The 21,713-nt window shown below is 40.7% G+C and overlaps 1 protein-coding gene across 1 annotated transcript in view; it reads left to right on the top strand.

The window, feature by feature from the left end:
* Positions 1 to 21,713, top strand: part of LOC103189389 (protogenin) — a 73,620-nt gene that overhangs the window by 26,849 nt on the left and 25,058 nt on the right. The window contains exons 3-11 of the mRNA XM_042344089.1: positions 12,048 to 12,192; positions 12,406 to 12,539; positions 13,816 to 13,953; positions 14,141 to 14,299; positions 14,744 to 14,906; positions 15,112 to 15,359; positions 16,753 to 16,917; positions 17,857 to 18,162; positions 20,775 to 20,963. Of these exons, the coding sequence (XP_042200023.1) occupies positions 12,048 to 12,192; positions 12,406 to 12,539; positions 13,816 to 13,953; positions 14,141 to 14,299; positions 14,744 to 14,906; positions 15,112 to 15,359; positions 16,753 to 16,917; positions 17,857 to 18,162; positions 20,775 to 20,963 (1,647 nt within the window). The remainder of the gene's footprint in view (positions 1 to 12,047; positions 12,193 to 12,405; positions 12,540 to 13,815; positions 13,954 to 14,140; positions 14,300 to 14,743; positions 14,907 to 15,111; positions 15,360 to 16,752; positions 16,918 to 17,856; positions 18,163 to 20,774; positions 20,964 to 21,713) is intronic.

Below are 21,713 nucleotides of genomic sequence, written 5' to 3' on the forward strand. Positions count from 1 at the left end.
AGATATTGTTCCTGTTGTGAGGATAAGACCTCAAAAATAAACACTGCCATCAGATGGCCAGAGCTGATGAAAACAAGAGGCTGACACTGCAAGAGGCGTTAACTGATCTATGGGCAGCTCTTTGTGTCCCTGCCGTTCATGATGGAGGGGAGACATTTACTTGCTAATATCCATGGTGAAAGCCATTAATCTGCCATCTTGTTTTTTTGCCCCAGAAGGGGATGTGGATTGCCTGTAGCAGCAAACGCCTGTATTTTCAATCATACCAGTCGGGACGGGGACGTTTGCTTGTTGCAACTGAACAGATGCAGGCTAGCCTCTGCCCTCTCAATAACTCCATGGTGTAACATTAGATGAGATTTAGTGATAAGGCAGCCTTTCCTGCTATCTAAACAGTGAGAGGCAACCCAATTGACTGCCTCCAGCAAAAGGCACTATTGATTTTTTTTTGGGGGGGCACTATTTTCTCGACTTGTTTGGAGGAATAGGAAAGCCGTCGATAGCAATATTGACCAGTTGCCTCGCAAAGTGGTTCTAATTTGGATTAAATATGAAGAATCTCGAGACACCTTTGGTGTACTGACCAGCGTTCTTTTTTAAACAGGAACTAACTGTTTTAATTCATGTTGACTAACTGTGCAAATAGTAAAAGTGCTTCTTGAATTGCCTTTGTTAATGTTAGCCATCCTGCTTTCTCACTCTCCCTCGCTGTGTAAGTGGTACGTTAATGTTGCAGGAGCACTTCTGCAGTCGTGCCTCAGGGCGCTCTTTGTATTCAGGGACTTTTTTCCCACAGCAGCCAGAACAGGGGATTGCAAGCCAAGATTTCAAGCACAGATTGGGCGTAAGTTGTAATTGTACAGGCGGAATGAACTAAACCACGCCAATGCTGTGTACATGTGGGCCACAATTTAGAATGAACTGTCCATGAACTGTAAAGCAAACCGTTCATGTAACAACAACAACTTGCATTTATATAGTGCCCCTCACGCAGGGCAGTGTCTCCAAGTGTAATTGCTTATTATGACCCAATCTTTTATCAGCTGTGAATCTACGTTGAAATGTTATTTGACTATGTAGAGGGAAAGGGGGATGAGAGAGGAACGAAGGATGACAGCCTAGCACACCTAAATAAATAGTGATCAGCGGCAGGAAGAGTGCTGTTTAGAGAAATGGTCAGAGAAGGCATTTTACAGATTTTGTTCATGAATACTTGTGACACACCTAACCATTGCAATCACGCTACCATTTCTGTAACACCGCAAGCATCATCAGGGAGTTATTTAATAACAGCAGAACCTGTGCAGAGAAACTCACTAAAAAAGAAATATCTCGTCAGACAAAAACGGTTCTACTGGGTTGGCACAGTTAAGAGCTTTGTGTTCAAGAAAATTCAAGAAAATCTGAATTTGTTTTCCAATTAACGTGATTGTCAGTGTGAGAAGCAGGTGAATTATTTTGTAAGCCCTTAACCACCCTCCCTTCTTTGGCTTGGCTTTCTTTTGTTAATGGTTTTCTGGAAACTGCAATGAGATTAGTGTAGAACTCGTCCAGCGAAACTGAATCCCTTTCGCGAGGCTATTGAATCATCCCCTCTCTCTCCTACCTCCCGTGCCTTGAGCAGGGACGGTTGCTAAAAGAGAATCCTGTAAAGAATTTAACAGTTGGGTAATAGATTTTGACAGCTGTAGGAAGTAACGACTGTGTTTTAACTGTTTTGATTTGTAAACCACAAAGTGGATTACTGTGCTGATTGAAGGGTTATGTCTTTGAAATGAAATCCATTATGGAGGTTATTACCAGGGGTTTGGGTCAGTGACATTTTTGGCAGCATTCCAAACTGTCACTTGAGGGATAGTGGCTTTGCCGATAGACACAGCTCTCACTTCCTTTGGTTATTCAAGCTACTCAAACTTTAAAAATATTCTTCAACCCGAGGGCTTGATTCACTGTGGAGTCGGAGGGGGTGTCTCAACAGTGAGTTGATATGTTTCAGATTGTGGATATCGCTATTGAGCAACTGAGTCCAGCAGCAGTGACGATAGTTACATATGGATTTCTTTCCGGGTGGAAAGGGTTACCTTATTAACCATTGATTGACCAAGGCGTAACATTAGTAACTATTGATCTGACCTAAGTGTTTCACCAACGGATGGATCTCGACCGTCATCAGGGTGCACTGCTCCCTGAAGACGATTAACGTTTAACGTCTTGCCTGTTTGCCGTCGGTGATAACTATTTGTCAGGTTTACCAGAAGTTGTGGGAAATCATAGGCTAATTTCCTCCCTAGTAATAAATGCCTCGAGCTGTCCAAGCAATGGGAAAGGCGCTATACGTATGTAATTTTGTTGTTGTCGTTGGATTTGTGGCCAAATTTGCGAAACTCACCTGTGACCTCTTCGTGGGAATAGAAGCCATCTTACCTCAGTGGATATGAGCTGTTCCTCCACCACCCCACCCACCACCACCCGAGCTCACCTTCTACATGTGTGTGTGTATAAACTCCCTAAGAGTCTCATTTTAGCGACAGCCTGAGGAAAGATGGATACAAGGTGTTATGAAAAGCGTGTGTGGAGGAGAAGGAAATATTTTAAAAAGTCTCAAAAATACACAGTCAATCCACTTTACATTATATCCTGTGAAGGGCTTTGAGACATCTCAATGACGTGACAAAGTGCTATATCAAATGCAAGGATTAGTATTATTATTATATTGCCTAGTGAGGTATTTAGACATCTTAACAGTTTATGCCTCTCGTTCAATCTGAAGATGGGAATGTTTATTGCCTCATTCTCCCCCCACCTCCCTGAATTTTTATTCGCAGTGTCCAAAGTTTTAATGAATGAGAGAATGACTTGTATCCTTGGTTTATTGATGGTTTTAAAGTTCAGCTCACACAGGCCAATAGGGAAAATACTTTCATAAGTATCAACTTTTATCTAGTTTTTTTTTACCTTTGACAAATGAAAGTCCCGACAAGTCGAGTGATCCAAATTGAATTTGACTGTGGTTTTCGTCTTGCTTGGATAGCTCTAGAGGCACTTCTTATATTCTTATCGATGTCCTACTTAAAGCTACTTAGTTCTCTAAACATTTAACCACACGTAGCATCCATCATACACAGTGTACATAGTAGCTCTGCAGCGCAGTAAAACTGTCCCAATGATAGGTTAATGATTCAGCTGTTCAAAGCTCCACTGTCTCATTGCAAGTTCTTAATACTTTTTTAAAGGGAGATTTATCATGTATCTTGCACAAATCCTATTATGAATTAAATAGGACACAGGGAATTTCCCCTTTCCCTTCCTCACTTTTTGTAACTAAAATTAAAAGCCAAGCCGTGGTGTCCTCTGTTCTTTTCTAGGAAGCAAATTGGTGGTCTGAAAAAATAATTTTCTTTTACTAATGATTGTGTTGATCTTGAAGTTTTAAAACTATTGTATTGTGGTTCAAGGTGTTGGGGGGGGGGGGGGGTGGTGGGCGGGCATTAGCTCAAATACGTGAAGCGTAATTGTGAAAGTGCTTCTCATTAAAATCTGGAGTGACGAGTTGTCTCTTTAAAGAAGGTGTAATGCCATGAGCCTTTTTACAAATTCTGCGATTCATTTTCCATTCAGCTGGCTTCAAATGTGTTCCTAATTTGGAGCCCTCGAATTTGGCATTCAGTCCATTTATTGTGTAATAGCGATAGTTGAATAAATTCTCCCACCTCACAGGTGGAATTTCTGTTTAGAATTTTTCTGTCATGTTCTCTTAACTATTTTTTAAAAAACAGTCTATAATCACTTTACCAAATTCTTCCATGAGGGATAATCTCCAGAATGCTTCAGCATCCTAGAATGATGGGCGTTGGGTCTGTACATGAGATTTCTTTCATACCTAACGAGCTCTTGATTTTTGAGCGTTGCCCCCATGCAGTTGTCAAGTGGAAGTAAACGGAATTAACTACCCCCACAGAAAGAAAGAAAAGTACCATGAAGTGCAATAGTTTCATTAAACATCTCTGATAGTTTAATGGGGCTCTATTTTGTATTTCGTGGAATCCTGAGAATAGCCCTGTGTTCTGCTTTCCCTTTCCAATATCCAGCAACCAGACAGGTCATGAATGGAGACCCAAAGGCATGTGGAGCTTCAAAAGATTGTGAAGACCCAATTTCAGGAAACACACCAGGAAGTATTTCTTTACACCAAAGCGGATTACCAGAAAGGATGTTTGAGACCAGGACACTGAACTCACTTAAGAAACTGTCTGTGCTCTAATGGATGGACAATAGGTTGGGTATGGTATTCCCAAAGGATGAGATGAAATTGGCTAAAAAGGCCTTCTTCATCCGAACCTCTTGTGTGATCTTGTGAAGTCAAGGGGGCTACAAAGAGCACTCAAGTCATTCTGTCAGCACCAGTGGTATGGACGAGAATACAAGGGATCTGAATTGAGGCGGCCGAGTCTTACTTGTTTATCAGCTATATGTTTGAGTTTATGAAATCAAGATTGGATGTCCAGGCCTGTATTAAAAATATATTCCATTGGAAGTGATGGATGGTGTAGGATCTACGTAGGAACATCTGAATTTGCTAATAAATATTAAATGGGACAGCAGTCCTAATCTTATTACTAGGCATTGATGGAAAGATTGATGATGTGGGGAACCTGCCCCATTTATAACATATTTGTCGTGACAAAGTTTTTAAAGGGAGCCTTTCTCCAGGGCTTTGTTTCTCATTAACTTTACAGTGCGTTGGCCTTTTTGTAGAGGGATTTAATGAGTTCTTATGCGGATGAGCACTCAATTTATTACAACGTAAAGAAGAACCCTTCAATGTCAAGGGTTTCATATTGAGTTAATTGTACTTGTAAAATAACATTTTATAGCATCAAATAAAAAGCAAATTCAATGGGCTAAAAGCTAAACTAATTGCCTGCAGAGCCTGTTTCAATGTCACCCTAGTGGTTCTTTGAGAGGTTTAATTCCCTGGTAAATAAGAGGCTCAAGATCTCTCGCTGTGCTCTTTTTTCTCTATGAGTTGTGAAATGTTGCAGTGAGAGGGAGGAAAAAATTGAAAATGCATTCTGCCCCAAGGAGCTGTGTTTGTACTCCACGCTCAACTGCGGCATTGAAGTTCCCATTTAGATACTCTTAAGCATGGTGATGGATTTCCGCATGGGTCAGACACCCGACTGATCAAAAGAAAATTACCATTTTGTTTCAAGTTGATGTTGCAAATTGGTATCCATTATGGTTTTTTTGTGTTATCAGAGTTATTTAGTAGTGACGATGAACATCATAATAATAATCATCCCTGCATTCAATGGTGTTTTTAACATGGGGAGGACTTCACAAAGCACAACACGGGATTTACTGCAAAGTGTTGTGACTGTTTTCCAGGCAAATACAATACAGTATTAACAATACTACTTAAGATGTAGTCTCTGAACACGCTTTTGGCCATCTTTCTCCTCTGTATCTTCCAGCTAATGTGGAGTGGATTTTTGAGTGAAATGCCTTTCTCCATCCCTTTCCAGTATTATACAGTAGAGATGTGAATAAATGCCTAGTGTGAGTCTCCTTCTGACTTCAACTAAGTCCACTCATAAACTGAATGTATAAACTAGATATGAAACAACTTCTTGGTAAGTTTGGACCAACTCAAGATAGACTGTGAGATGGAGCATTGGCATTCATATGGCTTGAGGCTGAAATCAGCCTTCTGACTTGGTGGGAGTGTGGGGGGCTATTTCAGTCAGTGATGGCAAGACAGAGATCACTGTGTCCACAATCCTGTCTTTGTGCCTTTGTTTGCTCAATGCAATGTGGATCTTCTTTTTATCTTGCCCCCTCCCCCCGTTTGAAAATTACATCCCAATTTCCAGGGAAAGAAAGGTCTGGAGAGGCAAAAATCACATCACTGACCCATTGGAGGTGGCCTTTGTGCTATAGCTTTAGCTACCGTACGAAGTCTAAAAATGGTGCCAGACAAAAGTCAAACTGGTGATAGGGTCCTCCATGATGAAATTAATGTTAAAAATAATAATCCTTACCTTTGGCATAGCGCCTTTCATGTTGGGAGGGCATCTCAAAGAGCTTCAGGAATTACTGCCAGGTGCAGTCACTGGGGTTTTGTTTTTGTGAAAAAAAAGAATAATTTTCTGTTGTCCAAATACCATATGAAGAATCTTCCTCCCTTGTTGTGGGGAACCTGAAATTGTGCGTTGTGTGAGGGTAATTTTAGAATGCTTCTTATCCAGTAAATGGGTTTTGGGGTTATTCAGGTCCACTTCTAATAGTCCAGATGAAAGGCTGTTCTTTTGATCAGGGTTTGTTTGTGTTTGACTTTAATTCTGCTGACATCACAAAGCACACACAGACCACCCAGCTTTTTGAAGTTTAGGGCACTTCAATATTGGGCTCTTCCTGCCACAAGCATATCCTGCAGAGGGAACAGCTAAGTAAGTGTTTGCAATAGGAAGTTCCAACCCACAGGATGTACTTTCAGCAGCGAGGCTTCAATTACATCAACACACCTGAAGAGGAAACCGATGTGGATGGACTCAGGAGCTGCAGTCACTGGTGGTAACGAACACGGACTCTGTGAGGAGTTGGGCAACAAACACAAATTGACCAAATCAGAAAGTCACCTTTCAACACATCCATTATTACAATTATGACAGATCATTAAAAAAAAGCACTTAATATTTGTAAAGTAATTGAAAGCAGCTGCCTATAACTGATTCAATTAGCTCTGACTTTAGCCTGTGCCAGGGCTACACACATGCTTGACCTGGGTCAAAACCCGACCTCCACTATTTTCTTCTTGAACTTCCTACAGTTTCCATGGGTTTGATGAGTACAATCCTTTGCTTAGCTTAAAATTGCCTTATCGACTTACTTAATTCTGCATTTGGATTACTTTATCCAAGCTGGTAAATGCCATGAATTCTTCCTTAACATTAAAAAAAAGTTTCTGTCTCTGAACTGAGTTGGATTGATGTGTATGATTAATTTAAATTACTTTCCATTTTTATATTTAAAAAATTGGCTTAACTTCAATGTTCCACTGAGAAAAGGGGTTGCTGTACAACACAAGCCAATCCAGACTTCCTATCAGATACGATTGGTTTTATTTAAGTCCTTCTGTGAAAACATTGGAAGTGATCAATGCTTTGATGAATTTGGTTTTATGCTTTATTTACTAGCAGTTAATTTTGTGTTTAAAATATATCCCAAGTTCATATTTTACCAATGTTTTTCATATTAATTAGCATGTAGCGTACCATAAGCTGCGATGTAAATGAACTTATAGGATTCTGTAAATTGATAAAATGCACATATAGGATTAGGTAAATAGGGATGTCAATGTAATTTAGCAATGTGCCAGGAGCGACAAATTGTGTAAATCCACAAATACTTAAATTGGCATTTCTTGAATGGCCAATCTATAATCCCATATTCATCACCATTAGGTCCATTGGATCATTCAGAGAGACAAAAAAACTAGTACCCCCAACGCTTTACAACTCCCATGACTTAGCGGTTTTATTGAAGGGGCATAAGTTATTAAATAAGTTGATTGTTAATATTAAAACAAGAGGTTATTTTATGTAATCAATGCATTTCAGCCACATCGCAAATGGGGACACTTGTTTTGACTCGATCTTAAGATGGCATAATTTCCCAGTGGTAGGCCTGCCAGTTTATTTTCCCTCAAAAGCATCATATCGTCACAGGGGAAATCCCAAGAGACAATACATTGGCTCATCTGGAATATCAGCCATCACCATCTGCTTCGGAGCCCTGTAGACCTTTCTCCCAAAGGGCCTGATTTACTAGTGTGATAGGTGCTATATTTTCAATCGTCTCTTCCTTGCTCTGTTACAGATATTGGCACAGAGGAGGCCACGCGAGTCTTTAATATTTTTCACGGTATTTCCTCTTCCTATGGCCATTGGCCACTATATGTTTTATAGACAGTATATGACTCCCCTAGTCAGTCTCACCTCGTCACAGTGGCTGGCTTTCTCTAAGCCTTCTATTGATGCATGGTCAGGGATGGTGCCCTGGTGACAGTTGTGTTAACAATAGCCCCTGCCTGTGCTATGACCTATTTGCACTTGCCTTCTGCTTGCAGTGGGGGGCTTACCTGGAAGATGAATGAACTTGGTCAGACTGAGTGGGCCCTCCCCAAAGTACTCTCTCTCTACCCTTCAGTTCGAGTGGGGTCAGTGCTGCCTTGTATAGTGAGTGTCACTGAAGTGGTGCTGGGTTTTTCTACTGAAAGGTAGTGATACGGTATTGCGGTGTTTTTTGTTTGTTGCGACGGACCCGAGCTCCAATGCTTTGGTAATAAATCTAGCAGCAAAGTACGAGGCTTGGTCTTCATTGGCAGCTACACAGGTTTGTCTGGAGGCTCCAGGGTACGAAAGTTCTTCAGTGAGAAAGCTGAGTACATCTGTTTTGAGTGGCTTCACATTCTTATAGGTCAATCGCTAATTGTATAGAATTTCATTGACATTAATGAATGACAATATATTCAAAAATCTTGTGTTAGGATGTCATTTGTGAAACTTGTCCTCCAGGGCCTGAAGAAAATTAACCTCGATGAAGATGGATAATAATAATAATAATAATCATTGCATTTAATATAGCGTCTTATCACGCTTTTTAGACGACTCAAAGCACTTCACCGAATTATACTGTAAAGCGAATTGACTGTATATATTTCGTGGGCGAAACACGGCAGCCAATTGCGCACAGCAATGGATCCAAAGAGAGGTGACTTGGTGGTGTTGGTGATGGCGGGGAGTGAGAAGTAATCTAATAGTTTTAATGTGTTTCTGCCCACACCACAATAACACGTTGTGTAATTTTGTTTACTGACAGTCCCACCCCATCATTTTGATGATCTCTTTTCCATAAGGTTCTCCGTTTCCCTGTATCCTCATCTCAAGTTTAAGTATTTTATTTCTTCAGTAAAATTGTGAATCATTAGGGTACATTATCTTCGCTCACCTGTACACGATCTTGAATGATGAGGGCAAGCCCGACCTCTCCGATCACATTGTATGTGTTTATCATTATCCAGGAAGTGTGGTGAGGTCAGGGCATAGGACTTGTTTAAGAAATATTTTTAATGCTGTAATGTGAAAACTGTGGTGTTCAGCATTCTGGAAGGATGAGATCAAAAAGGGACCATGGGCTTTTTTCAACCAATCTTGTGATCTGGCCAATTAAATCTTTAACCAATGTTCTTCCACTGCCTCAGTAGCAAATGCACCTTATACTTTATCTGATGTGAGTGTGGTTGGATTGGTGGAAAGGAAGACTACATTTGGCCCAGAGGAGGAAGTTGATCAGCGTTCTTGCCCTTCTTGATATGCAGTGGTTTCTGCTGAAAGATTATTAGCAATTATTTTGTGCTTTCGATGCCTTTTATGTCAAATTGCAGTTGCTATTTTTTGTACATTATGCAGAGAAAGACTTCCTTGTATAAATTTGCCTCCTGCAGTGAGTTTCAGTTTCCTCCTGTACCTGGGATTAGCTCATTGACACTTCTCTGTAAATGGGGTGAAAAATCAGTTTCTGGTTGATTTGCATACCCGCCGTGTTGTTCAGCTGTTAATGTGTAAATTCAGAATGTTTGTTGTGAAAGTGGAGGAAGTATCTCATTTCTCCCCGAAATCCTGGTATTGATTTCTGCTCCATACACTTTATTCAAACATCTGCTCTCCTGTAGCCTGCGAATAAGGCCTGTAAATAAATGTGCAGAGTGACCCACACCAACTGCCTTTCACAGCGGCAGTGTAAAATGCTGTTGCATATGGGCGACCTTAACTGAATGTAAATTGGATTAGTAGTGGCCAGCTCTGGGCTTTCATCTCACAGGAAGCTAATTGTGTTATACTAAGAGAATCTGACAAGCCACTTTTGTAACTCAGGCAAGAGGCTGTCAGTAGTATTGTGCTAAAACAAAAGCAGATTGCATTTTACATTCGCAATAAGATCAGGGGCATTAGTAACTCACAAGAAAGTGTGAAAATCCGTTTGGCTATAGAGTGTTCCCTACATCTCCTCAGATTTTTTAAAAAAAATACTTTTAACATGACTTAAACATGCAAACATTTTCTGGGTTGTGCTTTACGCTTTGGAGAATGCGATTGATTCATTAATTCTCCACCCCACCCCCGTTTATATAAAAAAAAGTATCTATATTAATTTGTCAGATTCGCCCAGAGTCGTAAATATCACTGTAGCAAATGGATTTGGGTGGTGGTGGGTCGGAAGGGGGCAAGATTGTTTATTTTAACACGACTTAGTGGGTTTTACATACATTTTCATTCCTGTAATACATTACAAAACGTTTAAGTAAAACGGAACGATTTCTGTGTTGAGTCTGTTCGCAATTGAAGGGTCATAGCCTTTTAGTTAGTTAAATAAGACATTTGCAAGATTACATTTTCCCTGCTTGACGGATATAATAAGTTCAATTAAACCATAAATGTGATGACTGAAATCGTATAGTACAAGCTATCCTCTTAACTGTAATACAGATGGTGTCTCCTGTTACTACTGAGAAGGGGTGGGATGGGCATTTTAATTTCCATTGGTAAATTGTGCTGGATCTTTCTCTAAGAAGAATGATTGATCTCTGACATTTATTGGGCCCCCCTATGGGCTGGTTGATTATTAATTGATTGCAATCTGTATTTTTACCCATTGATTAGGCTTTGGGTTTCTTTAATCTTTCAAGGTTTCTATTGATGTGCGAACGCCCGTCTTTGTTTATGACACCAGAATTTAGATTTAATTCCTTTTTACATATTGATGAGCCGCAAGTTTCAGGCGCTGTGAAATATTTATAAGCTGTAATGTTCTGCTGATTGCCGGGATGAAGGCTGGCAGAGTTTTGTGGGCTGAGTGAGTGAGCGAGGCACTTTATCTTGGGAAAGTTTTTTTTGTCACCTGCAACTGAAAGACTCTGGAGTTCCTTTCAGATCCTGGAGTGTGAGAAATGACTTCGCTCACCGAGTTCCTTTCAATTACTGCTGGCAAAACATCTGTGAGATGATAACCACAATCAGTGAAAAATAAGATTATTTTTCACATTGCTTCAAGTCCCGTCCAGTTGGGCAAATAAGCTGTTCGCCAAACAATTTATATGTCAATGCCAAATGGAAGATTAGTAAGAATTTGCTGTTCAATTTCCGGCTTTTGTTTTCATTTTAGTATCAAAATGCTGAAAGTTTCAGTGTTTGCCTGACTTGTAGGAAAACATTTTTTTAAAAAAAATAAAAACAATTTAAACGTGGGACCTTTTTGTCATTTGCATTCCAGGGAAATTCCTATTTCTTTATCTGATATAAATTGATCTATGATTATTGGAAAATATTTGATTACAATATAAATAAAAATCAGGCTCTGCCATTGTTAAGCGCTCTGAGATGCCGTTCGGCGTGGAGGGCGTTATATAAATCCAAGTTGTTGTTATATAAGTACAAGTTGTTGCGGTTGTTAAATGCTACGGTTAAAATAGAATGCAAGTTGTTGTTTTTGTTGTGCACAAGATAACTGACATTTGGATTTGAATCTGGTTTGAATGTATAACCAACATTTATCCATCAGTGCTGCCTGTCTGCGTTGTCACAGCATGTGTCCTTGTGTAGTCCTGACTCACATGGGCAATGTAAACGCGGAGATGGATCTTTGCCATTGCGTGCAGAGCTTAAAGCTGTAAAGAAAATTCACATTGTTGTGGAAGTTATCTCTAACTGTTACAAATTAATCTTGGGGAATCTGTTTCTGTTTAACAAAATTGTAGGAATAGTTGAAGATTATTGCCGTTGTGACTGTTTTGCTTTGATTATTGCTTCTTGCAGTCATCATTGAATGTTCAAATGCAACTTAAGAAACTTGTACCAGTTCCTTCCATTAGTTGCTTTTGACTTATTCCTGTTATCTGTTCTATTTGAGTTTTTCCTCACTTCCACTTTGCAGCTTTGTAACCCAGCTCCTAGTTTTTTGTGTGTCTAACTGTAGCCATTTCATTCTAGGTATGACTCCATTTGAGGTGCAACCAACCAATACAGTGGCCAGCAAAGGGGAGGTAGCACGATTTGTTTGCAAGATACATGCCAATCCTCCGCCCATCATAACCTGGGAATTCAACCGGACGACACTGCCACTGGTGACGGACAGGTATGATGATCTGTCTTATTTAGTGTCGCCAAAGGAATCCTTTGGAGTCCTGCACCAAAATGCAATGACAGAAACTAATTTGATACTCTGATGGACTTTATTTTGTGCACAAGAGTTTTATGTTAAAAATGTACCAAGTTGTTCCAACAAGAGTAACGTTCAACCTTCTCAGCTAATGCCATGGTTATGTGGGAATGTACCTTTCTCTTTCAGGATAACTGTTCTGCCGACTGGAGTCCTTCAGATATACGGGGTCAAGGAAGCAGATGCTGGGCATTATCGCTGTGTTGCAACTAACATTGCAAATAGACGCAGGAGTGTGGAGGCTGGTTTAACCGTTATACCAGGTATACAGTTAGAATGGGTTTCTGCATTTTGCCCACACTCAGTACTTAATGCAGTCGAGATACTCATGAACCTTATATGTCCACATTGTTAAGAAAGTTATTCATTTAAGGATACTGTCTATATTTTGTTGTGGTACAAAAGGTGAATGGCTGAACTCTATGGGGATGAAATGATGCCTTGTTCGGAGCTGATAAACAAGCAGCAAGCAAGATGTTCCATCAAATTGCAGCTAGCAGTTGTTGAGATTTATTCTCGAAGTTTATCATGTTTTGAAACTCCAAAACCCATTCCTATAACGGTCAAACAACCTTACACTGACGCTCGTTGTTTCACCAGAGTTCTGTGGAAAAGGAAAGGATATCATTAAAGTGAAACTTGGGGGCACGGCAAACTTTCGATGAGAACGTGTCTGCGGGGAAACCTCTAGAGATACGAAATTCCACTTTCAGTATTAAATGAGGCTAAGCAGATTTCTCTGCTCCCTACCAATTTCCATGTTTCTGCAGGCCACTGGCATTATTTTAAATCAAATGCATCTGTGAATATTCACACAGTTGATGGCTCCACTTAATTGTGTGGATATTTTTGTAAAAGAATCTCTTGCCTTTGCTGAGAATGGAAACCTACATCACAGTTCATGACCTGCCTCCTGACATTACAGAAACTCTCACTGTGATAGGATGTGCCTGGTGGCATCAAGGGAATGGAACATTCAGGATCTAAAGTCTAAATATGTACCTTTGGCCCTGTTTTAGTATTACTTCCTTTTATTATTAAAAAGGAAATCCTTTAACCAAGACGGTATTCCAATTTCCCTCGTTTCCTCCTTTGGACGGGGTATAAATAAATAAATATTAAGCCTTGGAGTGACTGTGGATTTTTGTAGGCAAACTATTTGCAAACAGCCATGATGTGAACGACCCATTTTATCCGGGGGAATTGTTTGGCCAGGACACCTGGAGAAACTCGCTTCCCTTTTCAAATAGCGCTTTGGGATATTTTGACGTACGGCTGAACAGGCAGGCGGGATCTCAGTTTTGAGGATGGCACCTCCCAACAATGCAGAGCTCCCCCAAGTACTGCATTGGAGCACCAGTCACGACTGTGAATTAAAGTCCCGATGTAGGGGCTTGAACCCATAACCTGCTGCTCCAGGCGAGAGTGCTCCCAACTAACCCAGACTGACACCCACGTGTATTTAGTATTTGTTTAGTATATTGCAGTAGGTGTATGTACGTATGGACTGTTTTTGTTAACTTGCTCTGTTTTTGATAGCTCTGGCAGCAAAAACCTTTCAGAAACCAATGATTATAGCGGGTCCTCAAAACATCACTGTGCCGGCTCACCAAACGGCAATTCTCGAATGTGTCGCCATTGGTTCCCCGAAGCCCCTCGTATCTTGGAGTCGTTTAGGTAAGCTGTCCGCATGCTCTCTTCCCTTTCCAGTCCTTTTCACCTTCAATATTTGAAAACCACAGACCAGTGGTAAATCACCAGAAAGTCTTGGAAATGCCTTGACTAATCTAGCAAATGATTCGAAAGTGGTTATGGATCGAAGGCTATCTACTAATCCCTGCACTTGCTTTTTATTGCCAAACAGACCACAAGTCCATTGACGTCTTTAACACACGAGTTCTAGGGAATGGGAATCTGATGATATCGGATGTGAAGGTGCAGCACGCTGGAGTGTACGTCTGTCGGGCAACCACCCCAGGAACACGTAACTACACTGTAGCCGCTGCTCTGCTCACTGTGTTAGGTAAGATAACATGTCTAAGTCAAGGGGCCTGAGCCAAGACTCAACCTGAATTGCATTAAAAATGGCAAAATTTTGAAGACTCTTGCCTTTGAAATTATTTGAAGGTTTTGATGGTGCAATTTTATACAGAAGTTATGCAATGAAAAGTGTACTATACAATCTCCTTCAAAGTTAAAAAGAAATGGTTAACACTACCGCCGAGCTGGATAAATGTTCTTTCTGAGGCTGGCTGAGGCTCATATCCCTACCAATTAGGGATAATGTAGGGATATGTTTCGCCCACAAAATATACAGTCAATTCACTATACTATTCTGTGAAGCGCTTTGAGACCTCTCGAAGACCTGATAAGATGCTATATCAAATGCAAGGATTATTTTACTATTATTATTAAGCTGAACTGACGTGTGCCCAAGTCTTACCCAAGACTTTTCCTCTTGTTTCAGCTCCTCCAGCTTTTGTTGAGTGGCCCGAGAGCCTGACCAGACCTCGGGCTGGGACAGCCAGGTTTATGTGCCAGGCAGAAGGTATTCCCACACCGAAAATCAGCTGGTTGAAGAACGGAGAAAAGATTCATTCCAATGGACGGATCAAAGTCCAATACAGCAGGTACAGATTGTTCTGTAAATGTATTCTTTTGTAAAATTTACCCCCATTGACTTTAGATCTGAAGGTCTTTGGGGCAAAAAACTACCTTGTGGAAATAAATAACAGTTTCCCTGGGAATCAAGCTTTTAGTGAATGAATTCTGGACTTGAAAACTGGGTTATGAAGTGAATTTTTTTCAACTTTTTAAAAAATTATTATTTTTAAGCAAATTGGTGATCAATCAAATCATTCCTGAAGATGATGCCATTTACCAGTGCTTGGCCGAGAACCCACAGGGCTCTGTCCTTTCGGTGGCCAGATTGATCGTCATCATGTCCGAGGACAGGCCCAGCGCACCTCGGAATATCCGGGCAGAGACCGTGTCCAGTTCGGGGATTCTTCTGTCCTGGGAACGGCCCATGTACAACTCGGATAAAGTCATTGCATACTCAGTGCATTACATGAAGGCAGAAGGTGAGTGTTGCGTTTGATTAATCCACTCTGGCTCCTCTCAAAAGATCTGAATTTTGAATAAAGCAACCTCACAAACCTGTGTTCTAGCTCAGACAGTGGACAACGTCAAAAATAAGCACATTTTCGCTGTGGGCCGGGTAGTAAAGGAATGGTCAATCTGGCAGATGCAGCAATTGGCTGCTGGGTTTTACCCACAAAATATACAGTCAATTCAGTTTACAGTACATCCCGTGAAACGCTTTGTGACACCTCAAAGACATGGTAAGGCGCTATATCAAATGCAAAATTTATTATTTTTTATTATTAGATACAAAGTTAAATTTGTCCGGAATTTTAAAGGCAGCAGGTTACTATTCTCTTTAGGTAGTTTTTTTTATATATATTAAGAAAAACTTAGGAAGCTTGTTGTAAAGCTAATCTGCAAAGCATCATCCTTTCACTTTTTTTTGTTGTTGAGGCTTCACAGTTCCCAAAGCCTAATTGGAATGTGAGAAGTTTGCCATCTGTTGTTAATATTCTGTTGTGGGCAGAGGTCACAAAGAGAGAATAGCCTGTCTAATGAAATGGGAATAGCAGCCTTCTCTGTACAAACAATGCGATCTGCTGAGATGATTAAAATTGGGTAGAAGGTTTACCTTCTCAAGGGAAAGGTGTTTATTATGAGTTCATAGAGCGGGAGAGTATAGAAATGCATGAAGGTGCAATTGAAGTGTGCTCAGGCACCAGCACTGATTTTCTGTAGGCTTTAAAGTGTTGGCTGCAGAGCGTAGATTGCAGTCGAGCAGTCGCTTTGTATTCCATTATAGTTATTTCATTAAGCCTCAGCGTGAGTTCTGCTGGAGTATTCAGCAGGGTAACAAGACTCTTTAATTTTCCTTCAAGGATTTTGTTTACTAGGTCAGAAATCAGGACTTTTTCAATTCATTATTAACCAGCAATTACTGCTCGTGTAATGGGGCCCTTGAGTTGTTCAAATTAAGCTGCTATCAAGCTCATTCATGAATGTGGGAAAAAGTAATTGGGGAATTATTTTTTTTCTTTGCTTGTTGCTTTATTCAAAATTCAGATCTTTTGAAAGGCAGAGAAAAGTATGGGCCAAGTTTAGTCTAGGAAGGTCAACTTTTGACACAAAAATTGTGACTTCGGTATTTCTCCCTCTACCACCGAAGTTCAGGTGAGAGAAAAAGATTCTCCGCTTTAAAATGCACTTTTGAAAAAAAAATCCCAAAAGTTTTAAAGTCTGAATTCCAAAACCATTTAAGCCATTTCAAGGGTTATTTTGACTGCTCTCGTCATTTCGTTTCTGGCGCTGGTCGCCCACTGTAGCTTTAACAGGCTGCCCAAGTTAATTATCCCAGGCTCACAAATTGACGCAAGGTTTTTCTTTCCCCAGGTTTAAATAATGAGGAATATCAAGTGGTCATTGGGAATGACACAACTCGTTACATTATTGATGACTTAGAGCCGGCCAGCAATTATACATTTTACATTGTAGCATACATGCCCATGGGAGCCAGTCGCATGTCGGAGCTTGTCACTCAACACACTCTGGAAGATGGTAAGCATCGTTTGTTTGAATTTTTTTCCTTTTTTTTCCTTTTAAAAATAAACCACTCTCGACAGTCAACGTATTTCAGATGTCGGCTTCTGCAGCAATGACCACCTCCACCCTAACACACCCCCCACCAAAAAGCAAGCAAAAAGCTACTAGTTTTTGCGAAAATTCCAAATTATTCGCTCCATGTTCAGTTTTTTTTATCTCTTAAAAAATACTGTAATTGAAAGTTTCCTAACCCACTTGCTCGATCCCTGATGTGCCAGTTTACCTTTGAATCAATATTTGTTTCTCTCTTACTCTATACCGTTTCTCCTGGTGTATTGTTTGTGAAGCACAGCCAGTGAGTGCCACAGGAACCATTACTTCGCTCGCACTTATGCTGCTTATGAATTGTGCCAGCCTTTGTGCAAGCCATTATCTTCTATTTAATAATCCCCCCTGCAAAGGCTGATGTAATCTGATGCATATCATTTAGTTACCACCAATGAGTAACTACAAATGCCAGTCACTTTACTGTGAAAACCGTAAAATGCTTTAAAGACGTCCTCCTAACGTAAAGTGTGCTGCACCACATGCAGATGTTGTTGTTGTTATTTTCACATCGGCTAGTGACTTTAACCTCTAAACCTTAAGAGGAGCAAAAAAAATCAAGTCATGCAACAATAGTTTAAAACAATATAAAGTGAATTTGGATATTTCTGTGGTCGTGACTTTCTTTGAATCATAGTTCTACCTGGCTGTCATCATACTTGATGTTGATACTCATTATTATAAAAAAAACATGCAGCAACAACAACAATCTGCATTTATTAAGTGCCCTTCATGTGGGGCAGTGTCCCAGAGCGCTTGAAATGCAGCTGTTATAATGTATGGATTAATTTAGGATAATTTTGTTTGATGAAGATATTCCTGTTGCCTAATGCCTTTCCCCTCACACAGTCCCTCTGAGAGTACCGGAGATCAGCTTGACCAGCCGCAGTCCCACCGACCTCCTGATCTCTTGGCTCCCAATTCCGACCAAGTTCAGGAGAGGGCATATTGTTGCCTACCGCGTTTACTACCGTAAGAGCACAGAGAGCGATGTCCATTTCCTGGAGCTCCCTGGGAACACTCTCGAGCATCTACTTGAAAGTGTCGATCCTGACAGCATTTACCTCGTCCGGATCTCTGCAGCAACGAGTGTGGGATGGGGAGATTCTTCGGTCTGGACATCTCACAGAACCCCAAAGTCCACCAGTGTCGAAGGTGATTTATTTATTTGGTTTTGATTAGAATAGAATTCCCAATTTTTTCTTTTGAAAATTCCCATGCCTACTAATATTGGCCAGAAAGAAGTAATGCCAAGTCTTATCAGTTTCTGTCCACGAAAGTTACAGTGAAATAGTCTCGTGAGCTAAATCTCAAAATCTTCATGTATTCTGAGAATCGCGATGAAACTTGTTCAATTTAGCTTCTCTCACTAGTTCACTGTTCTCAAATTTTAACTTCAGTTGAAAGAAACTCACTTTAAATTATTTTACAGATCGTGGGGAGAAATTTTCCTTGTTCCTTGAACAACCTTTTTGTTACTATCTTCCGTAATGTAACTCTAAATGTATCGCAAGGAAACAATTTGATGCACATGTAACTTAACATGTGTCTGTAAATGCGTAGGAATAGTGATTAATGTGTGTGCAAATGTAACTGCATGCTTCTGTATTTATTAGCTTTACATGAGGAGCTACGTGGGTCATTAAGTAGCAACACGATCACGTAGAAAAATACACAGTCACTGCACTTTGCAGTGAATCCCGCGAAGCGCTTTGAAATGTCCTCCTGGCGTGAAGACTCGAAGCAGAAATTATTTATTATTATTTTACATTATGATTTATGGACTTGGGTCTTAAGTTAAATTCTATAAGTCTGATTACTGCACACGGCACAAGAGATCTCTGAATTAATCAGCACAGCTTCAGATGGTTTTATCCCCAAAATAGGTCAACGGCGGGGGGGTGGGGGGTGGTATTTATACTTGGCTGAATTAAAGTAGTAAGTGCACTCCACCCATTCAGCAATTCGCCTTAATTCTACGCAACTTACGCATCCAGTGCAGTACATTTCTGTAACTGAGATACAAGATGTCTCTTTATTATGACAGGAGAGGAAAATGAAAACCTCCACCTCGGAGCAGGAGCATATGGCGATCAGCCTGTTGTTCAGAAGAGATTGTTGCAATATTCGTGTTAAGATGTTGCAGTTGTTACCCGAGTGGCCTTTGGCCCCGTGCCAGTAACATCAGAACGGGCCCCAAATCAATGGATCATGAGGAAGGCTCGCTTGCAGTGGGTCTGATAGCCCTCAGTCGTGAGGAGGAACCTATTTGTGTTAGCAGTAACCGATTCTCTTGGTGGGTGGGGGGGGAATACACGTAGTGTTTAGCTTTGATTTTTTTTTAGTAACTGGTGTAGGTCCAAAGAATAATTCAGGTTGGCCACAAACAGGGTGATGGGTGTGTTTACCTTTGCCATTGCATCCAAATAAACAGTCGAAGCCTTCAGTATTTCACTCTGGTGCCTGCTATCTTCAACCATCAATCTTGTGGCTGTCAGGCAGGGGGCAGGACACATCCCTGTGGGGATCCAGGCCTGTTGTTTTCATCAGATTAGGGGAGTAAGCAGCAGGGTGGACAGCATTCCTTCCCTTAAAAGAAGAAAAGCCAGACTTAAAAAGCTCATCTCGAGGCTCTGATTCTCCTTGTGTTTTTTTTGGTATCTTCCCTTTGTGTTTCAACCTCCCGCTCCTTCTCCCCCCCCCGCCCCACCTCCGCCCTCCCTTTCCAGTCCTATTCTGAATTTGCCTTTCCTTAACGTGTCTTTTTTAAAAAGGTCTCTTGTGTGTACCTTAGATTTCCTTGGTGTGAATGATGACTGTTTAAAACTCCAAACCTAAAGCATTGGGTGTATCATTGCAATGAAGCGTGTGTGTATAAAGTTAGCCTGAAACTTGAATCTCCAATTTGAATTACTCAGTGCAGGGTTCAGGCTTGTTCTAAAGCAGAAAGTTGCCAACTTCAATTCTTGGCAGTAAGCGGCTTATTTTAACCAATCTTACGCTATTTTAATGGGAGTTCTAAAGGCAAAAGGTTTTCGGGATTCACATTGAGTTATTTTGCCCTCTCAAACCGTCACCCTATCCTTAACCAGTCAGCCTCCATCCATGCAAGTGGCTCTTTTCCATGCCCACAAAGATCAAAGGCTGGTGAGATCAAGGATGATAATAAATTTACCAACTGTAAAGTTCCCATTCCTTATTCCTAGTATTTTTCACTAGGGTTTTCTGTTCACTTTTACCCCTGTCACTCCTAGCCTCTGGCGGTCGCAAAAGAAGGCAAGCAAGTCACTTCTACTTACAAGATGTGCATTTTGTTTATTTAACAGAAACCCTAGAAACTATTCAATGTGGTTTCTTCAGTTCAAGCAGAGACAAAGGGTCAACTGTTGACCTATTTTGAGTGTTACAGAAGGTGAAGAATGTCACCTTGCAAGAAAAGACTTAATACAAAAGATCCTTCGTAAGATGGCAGCACTTTTGATTAACTCTCTGTGGCTGGAAAAGAATCCGTATTTAAGAAAAGAGGTGAAGTTGCCCGAGTTCACATGAGGCTCCTAAAGTTAGCACTTCTTATTTTCCTACGGGGGAGGTAAATTTCAACAATGCAGGGTTCAAGAGGTAAGAGCTATGCTTTTATAATTTAACCAAAAGATGAGGAATTATTCAAGTTCCTTCTGTAGCTCTCGAGCCCATTTGCCACCTTGTTAAGAGATGCTCAAGGTTTTTTTAAAATAATGTTTCCAATGTTTCATTATTTAATTTCACAGTCCCCCTGGCTCCAGAGTTACAGTTGGAGCCTTCGAACTGCACAACCATCACAGTGAGGTGGAAGAAGGCGGAGGAGAACAGCGTGAAGATCCAGGGATACAGGCTCTTCTATAGGGAAGAAAGCCAACAGGAAACTGGGCCAATTTCACTGGGCATGCAAGATTCCCATTATACCATCAGTGGGCTAGGTATGTGTTATGACCATTAACTTGTAATGGCACAAATTCTCTGGTTTGAAAAGTGTGATGCATTTTTCTCTCCGGTTTGTATTTCGGGTGTCTGCCATGTCGTGTATTTTGATAGCTTCAAATGGAGGTTTTGTCAGACTGTTCTTTCCACACTCCCCTGTTTGTGTTGCTCTTTTGAGCTGGAAATCCACAGGGGTTAGGGAAAAGCCTCATTTTCCCTCTGGATCAGCTTCACAATCAAGTTAGAGTAGCAAAGGGTGTGAGAAGCATTGCTGGGAATTTGCTCAGGAAAATGTATCCAGTGTTATTCTTGAACGGAACAATGACGAAGAATTATTTTGTGTTTCTGGTCTGAGGCAAGTTTCTCTTCAGTGAAATGGCAAGGAATTCCCCAGAGGAGCAGCTTCTAAGGGATTGGAACACACCTGTGTTTCTGAGGGTACAACCTTTTAAAGCATGGGCTTTATATATAATGTATAATATGACAACTACAACATTCAGCGCAATAATATCAAATGGAGTTACTTTCAGGTATTGCTCTGTTATCCTTTGCCAGAGAGCCACAGGACAGATTTACCCCTGTACATGGACTTACTCCAATACATATGCAGACAGCAGCTAATGTTGCTCCAGTTGTTCAGTATTCTAGTAAAACAGGAGTGTTAATATGTTGTAAATGAACAATTGGAGGTAGAGCTGATATATGAAGACCCCCAGCTATACAACATCAAACCTCATCGCAACTTGAAT

The sequence above is a fragment of the Callorhinchus milii genome, unplaced genomic scaffold (genome assembly GCF_018977255.1).
Source record: "Callorhinchus milii isolate IMCB2004 unplaced genomic scaffold, IMCB_Cmil_1.0 Scaffold26, whole genome shotgun sequence".
Lineage (NCBI taxonomy): Eukaryota > Metazoa > Chordata > Chondrichthyes > Chimaeriformes > Callorhinchidae > Callorhinchus > Callorhinchus milii.